This window comes from Pinus tabuliformis, chromosome 8 (genome assembly GCF_031772625.1).
Source record: "Pinus tabuliformis cultivar Carrire ecotype Pingquan chromosome 8, CPIR1, whole genome shotgun sequence".
Classification (NCBI taxonomy): Eukaryota; Viridiplantae; Streptophyta; class Pinopsida; order Pinales; family Pinaceae; genus Pinus; species Pinus tabuliformis.
Genome location: NC_142294.1, coordinates 860,718,436 through 860,734,847, shown reverse-complemented (window position 1 = coordinate 860,734,847; position 16,412 = coordinate 860,718,436). Strand labels below are relative to the sequence as shown.

Genomic DNA, 16,412 nt, shown 5'->3' with positions numbered 1-16,412 from the left:
TGAAATAATAAGAACGAGAAGAAGAAGCGTCGGCCCGGATTTTCACTGTTAAGTGCAGACAAATATTCAGCTTCCACGCTGCCAAAATGGAGGACAAAGTGGAGCACACCTCTGGAAAATATAGTAACGTCCACGGGATAGAGAATATCGACGTGTGATACACCGTTAACCGTCCCGGAGAAGCGTCAAACTTCTTTCGATGGCTCGAACGCGTGATCTCTCGACACCCGCACCACTGATTTCCTCACTACCAAAATTTGAATCAGACGGAACCTTGGTACAGCGACAACACTCGTGTTTTTAAAAACATATGCAAATAAAATTTCTGTTACCCAGCACCCTTGCCGCTGTATATATAAAAAAAATCCGCTGGATACATCGGTTCACACGAAATCGATGAAAAAATGCCTTTCTTTAATAGCGCTTCCCTGCGTCTCTCATCAAACTGATTAAAAGATGCAACTGTGTAATAATATTTTATTACCTGAGTATTTTCAAATTAAATGGACAGGGAAGAAAAATTGACGAGTGCGGATCTAGTGAGAAAAGTCGCAGTGATGTCCTCCGTGCCTGAACTGAAGATAGCCGGAACAGCTTTCGCTGCCACGTTGACTCCCAGCCGTAGAGAAAAGTTTTACGCAGAGAACAGCGATGCGCTTAAGAAACCTAAGCACGCAGCATAGAATGCAGCCGCTCGGCGTGCAGACAGATCCACAGGCTATACCCGCAGCAGCAAATTGGTGATGCCAAAAAAAAAATTCAGATTCCAAGAGCAATTTCGAAATGAACTACAGAATTTTTCAAGTAATGAAAAATTATTTCGAAAGATCCCTGTGCTCTGATACCATAAAACAGTGCGAAACACGCATATGGATTTCCAATGAATGAATTGAATTAATGAGCAAAATGAAGCTCAATAATAATACAGAGATATTTATAGTAATAGAAACATCAAGTTTCTATTAGGAAATAGAAACAACCAGTTTCATCTAAGAAACTGCTAAAAAGATAAAAATAGCAACCACTGATAAGAATGAGCATTAAACACTAATTAATATTATTCTAATATATACTGGTGTCGAAATTTAGGTTATAAATGGCTGTTTTGTATGATGGAAAAATGGGCATATTCGAGGCCCAACATTAAGCCTAATGATTGGCACATTGCCTCTTTAAGATGTCAAAAAGCCTTAGTTGCTTCTGGAGTCTAAGAAAATGCATCTTTCTTCAGTAATGTTGTTAGAGGTGTTGTTGTTAGTCTTGTTCCCCCATAATTCTTAACAAACTTGTGATAATACAGTGTCAACCCGAGAGAATCCTCGAAGATGCTTTATGGTTGTGGGGATTTTCTATTCCTTAATGGGTTTAATTTTGTTAGGGTCTACCTTAAAATCCTCATGAGATACAATATGACCCAAATATTCCACCTGTTGTACTCCAAAGAAACATTTGGAGGTTTTCACATATAATTGTTTCTCCTCCAATAGTTTGAGCACCCTGTCAACATGTTGAACATGATCCTTTCAGGACTTGCTGTAGATTAGTATATCGTCAAAAAATACTAACACAAATTTTCAAAGGAAGGGTTTGAAAATGTAATTCATCAAACCTTGAAATGTGAAAGGTGCATTAGTAAGACCAAAAAGCATGACCAGAAATTCATAATGACCCTCATGAGTTTTGGGAATGTCTTTAGTCTTCATTCTAATTTGATGATATACTGAACGAAGATCCAGTTTGGTGAAGTAAATTGCTGCATGTAATTCATCCAACAATTCATCAATGATAGAAATGGGAAATTTATTTTTAATAGTGAGCTTGTTGAGCTCCCTATAATCCGAGCACATACGCCATGATCCATCCTTCTTGTGCACCAATACTACTGGAGCAAAGAAAGAACTTTGACTAGGCTGAATTATACCAGCCTCTAGCATTTTTGCAACCATATGTTCAATTTCACTCTTTGGGGCATAGGGATATCTGTAAGGTCTGATGTTTGGAGGAACACTTCCTGGAATCAAATGAATAACATGATCATGATCACAAATAGGTGGGAGGCCTTTGGGAGTCTCAAATACCTTGGAATGATTGTTCGAGGCTTTTTGGAGATATAGAGAAATAGATGATTTTGATGTTTGAACCTCTAGTGAGCATAATTGTGCAATTACGCCCTATTGTTCTTTCTTTAGAAGCTTTGTCATGCCATTAGAGCTAATTACCTTTCCTGGTTTCCTCGCGATACCCCTTATTTTAGCTTCCTTTCCTTCCCAAGAAAATTTCAAGAAATGTTCTTGAAAATTAAAAGCTATCGTCCCCAAAGATTGTAACCATTGGACTCCTAGTACAACATCAACATCACCGATTGGAATGGAAAACATTGGAATATTCAATACATATTCCCCCATGATTACCTTGATATTATGGCACTTTCCAAAGCAATTTATAATTCCTCCATTTGCAACCATCACTTGACACTTTGGTGCTGGATGTAGGAAGCAATTCAATTCCTTGGCTATCTTACAATGAATAAAATTATGGGTACTACCTGAATCAATCAGCACTATTACTTTTTTTTTCTTGATATATCCTTCTATCTTGAGAGTTTGAGGAGTGGTAATTCCTGCGAATGAATTACAAGATATGGTTAGATTCATTTCTTCTTTCTCTGGGGTTTGTTCCTTGTGTATATCCTCCTCTTTTGATGTTTATTGCTTCTTTTCTTCCTCCTCTTCACAATCTATGTAGAATAATTTCTTCTCAGCATACCTATGACCTTTAGTGTATTTGTTATGACAACTATAACAAAGCCCTTTTGCTCTTTTTTCCTCTAGTTGTTGTGGTGTCAACCTTGTAGGTTGCAGAAGGCTATGAGCAACAACACTTCCATCTTTATAGTTGTGAGTGGTAGACTTCCTTGTTGCCATAATTTTTCTTTCAACTTTTCTTGCCACCTTGAATGCTTTCTCCAATGAATCAGTTTCCCAAAGGTGAATCTCATGTTGGATGTTATCCTTTAAAGTCCCTATGAATACATCAATCCTATGCTCCTCTGGAATATTAGTTACCCTAATATTCAATTTTTGGAAGTCCTCAATGTGCTCCACCATTGAACCCTTTTGTTTGAGATTTATCAATTGGCTAAAGAAGGTGTTGCTCTTTGTATCCTCATAATTTGCTATCATTTCCTCTGTAAAAATTGACCAAGTGACAAGTGGTTTACGAGAACAAAGCCATCGATACCATACAAACTGATTGGGTTCTAAATATAAAGATGTAATGTGTACCTTTTGTGTGTGTTGCACATCATGGAGATCAAAATATTGTTCCATCTGTAGTATCCATGTTACTGGATCCTTGCCATCAAACTTCCTCATATCTTTCTTTGGCATGTGGTGGTTCTTAAACCCAACATTAGAGTCTCTAAAATCATAATTTGTATTCCTTTTGTCCTTATCATGATTTTCATGGATTACCTTGTCACCACTGGGAAGTCTTTCTTCTAGCAACGTTTCCAAACCTTCCTTCAACCCTTCTATCTTGACATTCATCATTGCTTCCATCTCTGCTTTTAAACCATCGTTCAAAACTCCCATGTGTTAATTTTTGTAGCATCAGATGTGTTTTAGCCACGAAATTTGGTGGAGAGGCTAGAATACATGAGATCTCCAAAACCCAGAAATTGTTTCTGGAAATTCCTCCCAGAAGCGTCTCAATTAGATTATTAACCGTTTTTAAAATATTTCTTAAGTCTAAACTTAAGGAATATGGTTAATTAATCAGTATTAATTGAGATAAGATGAGAATAGTCTAGAAACTCACACAGAATGATCCTAAGATTATCCTAGCCATCAATTATGTTTTAATCTTGGCCGTTGGTGCTCCAACAGTGGATTATAAGAGGAGGTCGATGTGGTGATGGAGAAGACACTTGAGCAGTTCGATTTCTTGGCAGATCGATTTCCTGAGTAGCAGCAATCAGTTGCCGGAGGGAGCCAAAGATCAGAGTAGTGAGTGAAGCGCAGGGACAATGATCCGGAGGAAGATTTCCAGATCCGGAGAGGCAGCAATAAGAGGGCCAAGTTATCCCAGTGAGGCAGCGCAGAGCTCTACGTAGTAGCTCAATTTGCTTGAGAGAAAATCGTTCTTAGATCGAGAGGCTGACAGAGGTTCTAGAGGGTCGGAGAGACGAATTTCTCAGCAACAGAAGGCAAAACGACATTAATAGGGACCAGAGGCTAGACGTCATAGTGATTGCGCAGTCCAGCGTAGAGGGGGACGCAGAAGCTTCAGGAGGTTGAGTTTTCTATAGGCAGGTTGTGTCGGATTGCTTGTGGAGGAAGAGTAATTTCCCTTCAATAATTTTGCCCAGATTTTCTTGCTGTGGATTGCCAGTTTCAGGCATCAAGATGGTACTCAAATTTTCACTGCTGCATAATAATAAAAACACTCACTGCTGCACCAGTTTTCCCAAGTTGGGTTTTTCCAAGGACATTTGTCCAAAAATAGTTGTCTCATATTTTATGTGTGTGCTAGCATTTCTTAGCTTTCAGCGCTATTTATTTTCTGCAATTTTATTTGTGAAGGTTGCAATGTGTTTATTTCGATGTTGCCGTAGAAATAAATTGAATAATTAATTTATCGATTAGGAGAAATAATACCAGTTGCTGCAATAGAATTCCATATTGGAATTTTCACATGGTATTAGAGCACAGTTGATCAGTCGAAGAGCTCAAAAGCGAAGAGAAGGAATTTTCACTGCTTAGTAAGGGCAGCAGGCCAAAATTCCCAAGGGCAGCACAGTCTTTTTGCCAGAAGGCCGAATTGCTTTAGGAAGTTCGATTTTTATGAGAGGGGTAGAAAAATTTGATCCTTCAAGATCCACTGATTGCAAAGGCAGAGGGAGCAACTCATATTTTCATTGGGCAGATCTCTAGTTGGACGCAGGGGGTTTTGAACCTTTACAACAATTCGCTATAGCAGAGCTAGCATCGGGGTGGCAGAGAGAAAAGCACACATAGAGGGAAAATTTTGCTTCGGAAACTTCTAGTCTCAATATGTTTGTTTTTCCTTGCAGATTGGCAATAGTTGTGAGTAGATCTTCTCACTCCAGGAAAGAGTGCGAGTAGCTGAGCAACTACCAAGCAGATGGAAAGAGGGAGTCTTCAACAATTCGTTGAGATGGCCATTGCTGAGCTTGGTGATCAGGATAGGTTGGATGGAGCTTCCAACTATGTCATTTGGAAGGCTAGGATGTCCTTCCTTCTAGATGAATTTGGCCTGAAAGCCTACATTGGTATATATAGGAGTCTAAGGGGTCACAATATAATCAGAGCCTACATAACGATAATAATATAAGGGCACAATAATAACAATAGTGGGCTTCTATGGCGCACAACAATAACAATATGGGGGATACATGGGCACAATAATAACAATAGGGGGCTACACTAACAATAATAATAAGGGGGATACAATTATAGGGAGCTAACATCCACAAATTACAAGTTTTGATTTATATAGCGTATAAGGGTGCACATCACCAAAATAGCATCGAGTGCAATCCATCTCTGAACTGAAAATACATCAACAAACAGACTCTAGATGGTTTCTAGCGTCCAAAAAAATCATGCTACAACAAATACCTACATATCATCAAAAACATTGCCTATCTTGGGGTCTTTGTCATTAATATCACCTTCGGGAGCAGACTTGGGGGGTGGGGGAAGCGCTACCCTGCAACCCTGGTTATAATCTAATAATCTCTCTAAGAAATAAAATTACACAAAGTTAAGAGGTTGAGTCACTGAGGGGCTGCTAGTCACACAGAGAGGGAAAACTAGGTGGAGAGCCCACTTTGTTCTTATGTTTTGTAGGCAGATCTCTTCAATCTATTGTACCATTTCAAATGGGAGCTTCAATTTGGGAAGGAGTTCGTATTCATCTCTCATTCAATTTGAAGACTGGAGAACCCCACACAAGGGGGTTGTTGCTACTTGGGTTTGAAAGCTAGAGAGTTTATTATGGCAATAGTGGAGGCAAATTCTCTTAGTAGACAAAACCCACTCCCTTGATCATTTACAAGATCAATTTAAGGAGGTACAAGTTTTACATCCCAGCAATGTGAGGTATTCTTGGTACATGGTATAATTCCAACAAACACTTCTCTTCCATAAAATTCTAAAATTTGTATTTTTAACATTAGATTAGGATTATTTACTTGTTGGTTTGTCATTAGTTATATCATATTAACAAGTTCTACCTTGGAGAAATTGAATTAAATGCTAGATCTAAACCAAGCATGGATACATTGTTTTCTTAAGCATATATTACACTTGTATGTTGTCAAATTGCATGCAAATCCGAGCTTCAAATGGCTGTAGCACACAAAATCTGCACCAGATTCAAATATTTCTGGCATTCTACAAGTTATCTGTAAGAAATCTTTTTAGCGACTCCACTTATACTTGTTTACTCTACTATTTAGAGTCCAATTTATTCAATTTCCAGCCATAAATAATATTTTTTAATTCAAAATTTTTTGAGCACTTTGCCTAGAAGGATTTCATCTCATTTCTATTAAAAACAATTTCGAGCTTGCTTGAAATTGTCTTTTTTAGCTGTCATAGGTTGAGGAAAGGTTCATAAGCCTTATCTTTTATCCTCCAACCTTCCCATCCCAAGGTCTAACATCTAAGAGTGTTTTGGTATTCATTGGGTGGCTAATCTGGGCCTAATAGGTTGTTGTCCGTCATTTTAGCAGACTTTATAGTCTGTTATAACATGACATCAAGCTGTTTTGACCCATAAGTGCTTAACCAACAATCCAAATTGAAATGTAAGATCATGTTTGGTGAGGATAATTTATGTACACCAATTTTGACTGGTTACATGATATATTTTCTGTCATTCGATGCCATTTTGTATGATGTTTAGTTTTACATTACTAAATCATACATAGAAACAATGGGACAGCTCCATGCATTAACTCCACCACTCAACCCCATTTAAGGCACCAGTCTTGGAGTTAGTTAGGGTTACCATTGGGAATCCTCCCTCGATCATTAAGTAGGTAGTATATAATACAGTGTTGCGAACATCTCGATAACATCCTGATTTTATTTCGAAATCACAATTTTTTAGCCTAGCCGATGTTTGCCAATTTTTAAAGTTATTTTTATGGTATCTTAATTTTGCCGTTGTTTGCCGAATTTTTACCGATATTTTCCCGATTTTTTGGTTTTCTGGATCCTTGCCGATTTTATCCTGATGCCGATGTTCGCAACATTGGTATATATATGATATAGCTTGTTATGCTTACAACCTTGAAGCAACTATATATATATATATTACTGTTGTCCCTTGGAAAATATGGGAGTGTGCTTTAGCCATCTCATGGACACATCAACAACCTTGAAGCAACTATGTATATATATATATATATATTACTGTTGTCCCTTGGAAAATTTGGGAGTGTGCTTTAGCCATCTCGTGGACACATCCCCCCATATATCTATATATATTACTGTTGTCCCTTGGAAAATTTGGGGGCGTGCTTTAGCCATCTCGTGGACACATCCCCCCATATCAGCCATTCCCCTTTCCCAAAAACCAGTGCAACATAGATACCACTATGGCATCATTTTTGCCTCAGCAAACTTCTCAAAAAGGTAATATAGCATTATGTTTTTCTTTTATGCATTTGAACTAGCTGGTTTTATGCATTGGTAATGAAGAGAGGTAATTGAATAAATTTTCTATAAAGGATTTTTTTTATTACCATTTGCTTTATAACTTTGAGATTAGGGAAAATGTTTTTAATGTGTTCATTTCTTGAAATGATTGTAGGGAAAGAAATCTTGTTGAGCATGTTCAGAACATTTCCCCACTATTCCAAGATGGCATGAGGGAATTGGCCAAGAGCCCCATTATTGGAGAGGTATATTAAAAAATGCATGTTTCTGACATACTTGTTTTGGGTATTCTGATACTAGTTACTAGATACTAGAGTAGTTTGTAAGTAGTGACATGATGGGTTTTGCTAAAAAAGATTGTTCGAGGACTGTACCTTAATATTAAGAGATACTAGCAAACTTTTGCCAGATGCCCTTTAGAATGGCTAGCTTTAATTTTTTGTTTTAAAATGCAGATGCGTGGAACAGGACTGATCATGGGAGTAGAATTTACAGATAACAAGTCACCTAATGATGTCTTCCCACCTGAATGGGGTGAGTTTCCTTTACTCTCTTGCATTGAAGAACATGGTAAAATTCTGAAAGAGATTTATAAGAGGGATATAATTAAATTCAAGATTCTATTTACCCCTACAAAAATGCATGAAATATTTGAAACCTTTGATATAAGTATTTGCTATCTCATTGGCTCTGATTAAGTTGCAGAAAAGAAATGCAGCTATGAGATTATATGGACATTCTCGAGTAGCCTACGTTCTCTGGAGGCCCATAATTACTGTTAGCCAGAACATTGTCATATATATATATAAAAGATTGGTGATGTAATATGGCATCAAACATAATAATTTTGAGCATGAGGTAATGTTATTGCATGGAAAAGCTATTAGAATGCAATCCAAAGTGTCAGGATAACAATTAGGGGGTGTGTCCCTGTCACCAGCCACACTCTCACTTCTGAAGTGGTTCATGTGGACCTTAGGGGGGTTTCCTTGAAGGATTTGAATACTAAGTATAAGTATTTAGTACTTACATGAAAATGCATCAATGTAATATACTTCACTGAAAACATCAAATGTATAGCTAGAACCTTAAAATCAGCAAAATCAAAGTGCAAAACTGATACAAATACATGATAGTCTTCCCTTGTTTTTGCAATAAAAGTTGCAGAACTGTCAGATTTGTCACCTATAAGTGGCAAATATTCACTTTTAAATCAGTGATAGCGAGTACAAATGAATTTTCAGTACCATTATTTGTGCAACCAATACAGTCCCTTGTTTGTGGAATTGAAGTCGAGAAAGAAGGAAAAGCAGTGAGGCAAATATGTTGAATCTCACTGATTCAAACAACAGATCACTATAAAACTAATGAAAGCAATCAAAGTCTAAATTCCATAAACATAATGATAAACACAAGATTCCACTGCGATTGGATTTGACTCCATATATCCTGGATGAATATGCTACTGGAAGTTTCATTAAAAAACAGGAGAAAATCAAATTTTCTCTGAAGAAAACAAGAGTTACAAACATGTTCTTAGAAACTAGATCCGACAACAATTGCAGGACGCTGCCATGCAATAGCTAATAGATCTTGATTGTACCCTGCTGTAATATCCCCAATTTTGATTTTTCATTTAATAGGATTTACGGAGTTTGTTGGGGAAGTGCTGAGCCTAGCACAATTTTGTAATCTGGGTACTGGAGACATTTTGGGTACAGGGGACTTAGGAGAAATCGAAAATTCCAACCTTAGTGGAATGTGGGGGCCACCCCTCATGGAATACACACCCCTGGAAGAAAAGTCAATTGTGTGGGAAGGGGGTCGAAATAGTTTGCTAAGGGACCCACAAGGAAAGGTGAGGTAACAATTATAAATAGGGGGTTGAAGGCAGCATGGAGCACTTTTGATAATTTGCCATTTACACATTATTGTTCTCGCTGTTCAACTGAGTCACAAGAGTTGTTTGGCACTAGAGGTTTCCAAGGGGAAATCTCACCCTCTTCTTTGGTAGACTACAAGTGCCACCCTAGGGGGGGAAATTCTACTCTTCTTTGGTAGCTGGGAGGATACCATGCAGTAGCATGAATTTCAGGCACTAGTGGGACACAGAAAAGGGAACTACACAGGGCTTGGACAGGTATTGTGCTAGAGAGGAGATTTGTTGTTATTGGGTTACTTTTCACACAAATATTTGTCGGAAGGAGGAAATTTCCAGGAGTAGAGGTGCTTTTCTTAGTGGAACAAATTGGTGTGGTTGGGCCTGCATCTTTTTCCCCAAGATTGCGCAGGTGGTTGTGGAGCTATTTGAGGGGAGGCTCAGTGAGTGGGATTGAGGAGCTGGAATTGTTTGGGATTCCATGGAGGGGAATTGGAGGAGAGTTCCTAGTATTTGAGGAGCAAGAAACACCACAACTATCACAGGTGACATTTTCCAACAGTAGAGGAGGGCCAAGCATTTTGGGGTCAATTTTGGAGCGTCAAAACAAGGACAAACCCTTTTTGCGTTTTTCTAGGTTTGTTGAGGAGAGGCCAAGATTAATTTGGCAGAATTTTCTTAGCAGTCTAGACGAATCAAATAGGTGTGTCTTTCCGACTAGCAGTGCAGATTTCAAGGGCAGTGCAGAGAATAGAGGAGAAGTCACTTCCCATCATCGGGGAAACCTTGTTTTCTGTTGGAGTTTCTAAGTCTAACAGTTAGAAGCCCTCCATGTACTTTCTGATTTATTCCTTCCTACTTGTTCTGATTAATTAACAAGTTATTTGCCATGTAAATACTGAAAATAAACACAAGTACATGCTAAACACATTACAGATCATCAACTAAAGGAAACAAAAACAAGCACACAAATGACACCGTTATTTTTGGACTAATGTCCCCGGAAAAACCCAATGCGGGAAAACCGGTGTAGCTATCTGAGGGTTTGATTTATTAAGTAGTTTCAGGATACAATCTGGGTGCCAAATCCAGCTCACCCAACAGAGAAAAATCTCGATAGTAGTACCTCTCCTTCGAAGACAGAGGCTCCGGCTGAAACCCCAGATAAACACTCCGGCAGCTCCTCAGCTTCAATCTGCCCCACAAAAAACCCCAGCGTCAGCCTCTTCTGCCCTCAACGTCAGCTTTCCCGGCAGTTCCGGTAGTTCCTGGCAATTCCGGTTGTTCCTGGCAGTTCCAGTGTCTGCCCTCTGCGTCAGCTTTCCTGACAGTTCCGATAGTTCCCAGTAGTTCCGGCTGTTCCTGGCAGTTCCAACTTCTGCCCTCTACGTCAGCTTTCTCGGCAGTTCTGGCTTCTGCCCTCTGCATCAGCATTCTCGGTAGTTCCTGGCAGTTCTGGCTTCTACCCTCTGCGTCAGCTTTCTCGGCTACTACGCCGATCCTCCCAGCACTATCTCTGCCTCTCTGCTTCTGTATTCACTGCCCCTCAGCTGTAACTCTACATCACTCTGTCAACTTTCTCAGCAAATCCAGCCCCAGAAAGTCGAAATCTTGATCTCTTGGTGTGTTCTCCAAGTGACTGTCAAGCCTCCTCTTATATTTTTCTCATTGACAAATCAATAGCCGAGATTAAGTCCCTAATCAACGGCTAAGATTAGATCTGGCTTGATCCATGACTTTTGGACCATTCTAACACAATTTTATATTAATTCACATTAATATTTTATTTTCCCTAAGTTTAGACTTAGGGACTCCATTAAAAATATTAATTATTTTAATATCTTCCAAACTGTTTAGAATCTGCCCAAACCCTTTCTGGGTATTGGAGATCTCACGTTCCTTAGCCTCTCCACCAATTTTCTTGGCTAGAGCACATCCGATGCTACCCCAAATCATGTTAGGGTCCAACCCTAACCCCATTATTTATGTAATAGGGTCGAGTCATAGTTATAGTTAAGTAAAGTGTTAATAAAGCCCATATTAATAACTGTAAGTGGTTAACCCGCATTTAATGAAGGGACCATAGTTAGTTGCAAATGGGCCATGGTATTAGATAGATGGTATTAATAAGAACCATGGTATTGCATGTATGAATCCTATATAAAGGATAGAGACTCCCCTCGAGGAGCATCATGTCTTATTTTGTAATTGAGCCCAGCTCTATTGGAGGTTGCCCCCTCGAAGAGGCAAGTGAACATTGCTTTCCTTTCTGAATAATAAAATACATGCTGTTATTTCTTATTGTTCTGTGTTATGGGTATATTTCTTCGCATATTTGGTATTCTGGTATCTTCTCACAGGTCAAGAGCATAACAAGTGGTATCAGAGCACTTTCCAGGGCCGGTGGGATCTCCATTTTTAGCAATTTTTTTTTGGCTAGAGACGTGTTCTGGCGTCTTTAAACCACGGGATCTGTCATTGAGCACATAAACCTGCGGATTTGGGCACGCAGGAAATACAAGAGGTGGTCACGCTTGTTGGACTCCCTTGTAACCCCTGTGGGTACCCCTTCGAGTAGTAGCACATTAGACAGAACCACACACGGATTGTCTTCCAAGTACCCTCTGGGTATATTGGAAGCCCCCTAGGCTCTCTTGAAACCTCGCCATAGATAAACCGTCGGCTGTCTTGCTGCTACAGTACACCGAGAACAGCACTCGGGGAGATTACTCGCGCATACAATAGGGTAGTCGGGTTGTACGGCTAAGGGTACGGTTGATCCTCCTTGGTTAGTGCCCTGAAAGATTGGGCCGAGTACTACTGTCAGACCCTTATGTATATTGCGATCTGTAGCACCTGACACTCCTTGAGACCATAGTTCCCTTGTCTCTCTCTAGATCACGCATCATCTTTGCTAGATCAGATCTAGCAGGTGGGGTTCTGTCGCAGCCGCAACAATCAGTTCCGCCATTCAGATCTATCAGATCCGCCAATCAGATCTATCAGATCTGCCATTCAAATCTAGTTGCTTGGGCGTCGTAGCAGTCGCCACAATCAACTCCGCCATTCAGATCTAGCAGCAAGGGTTCGATCACTACCACATTCCTACTCATACTCTGCAGTTGAGGGTTAGCCGACAGATCTGACTATTTGTGTGGGCCCCTATACCTGGGTGTGATTCTCGCAGGACATTGGGCAGAATTTACTTTTCTGGGATTCGGCTACTGCAGTATTCCTAAGCGAGGAGTAAAACTCCTTTCAAAAGTCTGAGACCCTCTCGGGATGCTTATAGGAGACTTAGCCCATAAGAATCAGGTCGACGGGCTGAGCAAGGTGGTACCATTCACTTGTTAGCGTAAAAATTTCGGGTGGTCCCAAATTTTATTTTTCTCGCAGTACCGACAAGTGCACCGGATCGGTGCATGGTACAAACCAGAGCTCAAGCTATGGCCAATGAGAAGATTGACACCCTTGAACAAAAGTTGGACACATTACTGAAGACGATCCAGACCTTAGCTGACACAATGACAAAGGGCAAGTCGGGGGAACACTCGGAGGCATATGCTTTTAATGAAAACATTGAGGGTGAGTCTAGCCATTCTCTTCACCTCTTTGGAGACCACCAACAGTCCCAGCCGTGACCACCCAAGCTGGACATGTATAAATTTGATGGCTCTCATCCGGCCACATGGCTAGCACAAATGGAGCAATATTTCACATTGAATCACATCAGAGATGATGCGACTCAGCTAAGTGTGGGTAGCATGTACTTGGACCATGAAAGGTGGCAATGGTGGCAGTGGCATCAATGTTGCTATGGAAGGCCCGTGACTTGGCAGACATTCTCAAAAGCCCTGACGGATCGCTTTGACCGTGAATCTAACTTCTTGGGTCATCTTACTAAGCTCCGACAGATAGGAACCATGAACGAATATATTACAGCCTTTGAAGCCTTAGCCTTCCGCACAGGAGGTCTACACGATTAGTTCTACTTGGAATGTTTTGTCAGTGGTCTCAAAGAAGCCATACAAGCCCACGTCCGACTGCAACACCCAACCTCATGGCTGGATGCTTGCAAGATAGCTCGTGAAGTAGAACGTACGTTAGCGGCCCAATCCAATCGCCCAAATTTCATAGCTAAAGGTCGCCCCACCCAAGCTCAAAGCACTACCCAAACACTCAAGGTTCAAAAGGTGTCACCTGCGGAAATGGCGGAAAGAAGAAAGCAAGGATTATGTTACTACTGTGATGAGAAATACTCCCCGAGGCATAAATGCAAGGAGCCCAAATTCTTTCAAATTGATGCTACTGATCACAGTTCATCGAAGGAAGCCCCACACTTGACGAACCAGAGGAGGAAGATGAGGACAACCAACCGAACAATGTACCTAAAGAACCAGTTATCTCGCTTCATGCCTTGGCAAGGATTTCTTCTCCCCAAACTCTCAAAATCAGAGGTTTTATTAAGCATCGCCCTGTAGTAGTCTTGATTGATAGTGGCAGTACGCATAACTTTATCCATTAAAGAGTCGCGGAAGCAGTGCATTGTTTTGTCAGAGCAGTCTCTCACTTCTAGGTCCAAATTGCTGATGGGGAGACAATGAAATGTGAAGGCCACTATGAAAATGTCAAACTTCAAATGGGGGATTATCAGCTAAAGACCCACATGTTTGCCATACACATGGGAGGGTGTGACATTGTCTTCGGTGCTGAATGGCTCCGCACACTCGGCCCAATCACAATGAATTTCCAGGAGTTATATATGAGCTTTAAGCAGAACAACCACACACATACCCTCTGCGGACTCCAGGCGGGTGCTCCCTCTATCATTAGCTTGCATAGGATGGAAAAATTGTTAAAAAAGGGCCACCATGGAGTTATAGCCCAATTTAATGCCATCCAGGCCTTTGAATCCACTTCTCTTCATATTCATCCTGAGATGCAACAGATCTTAAACAACCATCTGCTATTCTTTGACAAGCCTCATGAGCTTCCACCCTTGAGAGGGGAACATGATCATAGCATTACTTTGGTCCTAGGGGCCCAACCACCAAATGTGTGTCCATATAGATATCCGTTTGCCCAAAGGAACTCCTGGAAGCAGGCGTCATTCGTAGCATTAGTCCTTATTCATCACTTGTGGTCATGGTGCTCAAGTAAGATGGGGAATGGCGTATGTGTCCAGACTTCAGGGCCCTCAACAAGCTGACAGTCAAAGATAAATTTCCCATCCCGGTTGTCGATGATTTGCTGGATGAACTAAATGGGGCTCAATTCTTTACTAATCTCGACCTTCACTCGGGCTATCACCAAATTCGCATGAAAGAAGTAGACATTCCAAAGACTGCTTTCTGAACTCATGAAGGCAATTATGAATTCCTAGTCATGCCATTTGGTCTTTGTAATGCACCATCCACTTTTCAAAGCCTCATGAACCACCTGCTCAAACCATATCTCAGAAAATTTGTCCTTGTTTTCTTTGATGACATCCTCATCTACAGCCGCACCTGGGCCACACATCTTCAGCATGTAGATCTGCTCTTGCAATTGCTCCAAAAGCATAAATTATTTGTCAAGATGTCCAAGTGCTCTTTTGGCATGGAAGAAGTTGAGTATTTGGGCCACATTGTGGGGCGTGAAGGTGTCAGGGTGGACCCCAAAAAGATCCAGGCAATGCAGGATTGGCCTCAACCAAAGACCTTGAAGAGCTTGAGAGGATTTTTGGGTCTCACAGGCTACTATCGCAAATTTGTCTGCAATTATGGTCGCATTGCTAGACCCCTCACTCACCTTCTCAAGAAAAATTCATTTCTCTGGAATGATGAAGCACAACAGGCATTTATAGCTCTCAAACATGCCATGTGTTCCACTCCCGTATTAGCACTACCTGACTTCACCAAATCTTTTGTGATTGAATGTGATGCTTCAGGTACGGGTATTGGGGCGGTCTTAATGCAGGAAGGTCGACCCTTGGCCTTCACTAGCCAACAATTAAGTGGAACAAATCTAGGACAATCTACCTATGAGAAGGAGATGATGGCCATATTACATGCAATCAATACCTGGCGACCATACTTATTGGGGCGGTGTTTCCAAATCCGCACAAACCATCAAAGCCTTAAATATTTTTTGGAGCAACACCTATCCTCGCCACAACAAAATAAATGGCTCGCCAAAATGTTGGGATATGATTATGAGATAATTTACTAGAAAGGGCACGAAAATGTCGTAGCAGATGCTTTATCACACCAATTTGAGGAAAGCACCCTGCTCGCAATCTCCCTTCCCATTGAAGAGGCTCACAAGGAATGGTTTTCACATCCTTTGCTCTCCCAACTCATTAATAAATTGCAGGCAGATCCAAATTTCATAGCGGGCTACTCTTGGCAGGATGAGATTCTTCGCTACAAGGACAGAGTCGTGATATCACCAACATCCACCCTCAAAAGTCGCATTTTGGCAGAGTTGCACTCATCTCCCACTGCAGGCCATTCAAGTTTTCGGAAGACTTATGCTCGCACTCGACGTTCATTCTTTTGGACAAGCACGAAAAAGGACATTCTTACTTTTGTAGCTGAGTGTGACGTATGTCAGCGCCACAAAGGAGAAACAGTCAAATCCCCAGGCACATTACAGCCATTGCCCATCCCGACCTCAATCTGGACGGAGGTTTCTATGGACTTCATTACGGGTCTTCCAAAGTCAGGCAACAAGTCAGTCATCATGGTGGTTGTGGACAGACTTTCTAAGTATGCTCATTTTTGCGCCCTACCCCACCCTTTTACACCGGCTTTGGTGGCTCAATCTTTCATGGACTAGATCTTCAAATTGCATGGCATGCC

General features: G+C 40.8%; 1 protein-coding gene across 1 annotated transcript in view; it reads left to right on the top strand.

Annotated features, from left to right (window-relative positions):
• The first annotated feature begins 7,845 nt into the window (after positions 1-7,845).
• Positions 7,846-16,412, top strand: part of LOC149238286 (gamma aminobutyrate transaminase 1, mitochondrial-like) — a 40,645-nt gene continuing 32,078 nt past the window's right edge. The window contains exons 1-2 of the mRNA XM_089366946.1: positions 7,846-7,936; positions 8,147-8,225. Of these exons, the coding sequence (XP_089223072.1) occupies positions 7,901-7,936; positions 8,147-8,225 (115 nt within the window). The 5' untranslated portion in view covers positions 7,846-7,900. The remainder of the gene's footprint in view (positions 7,937-8,146; positions 8,226-16,412) is intronic.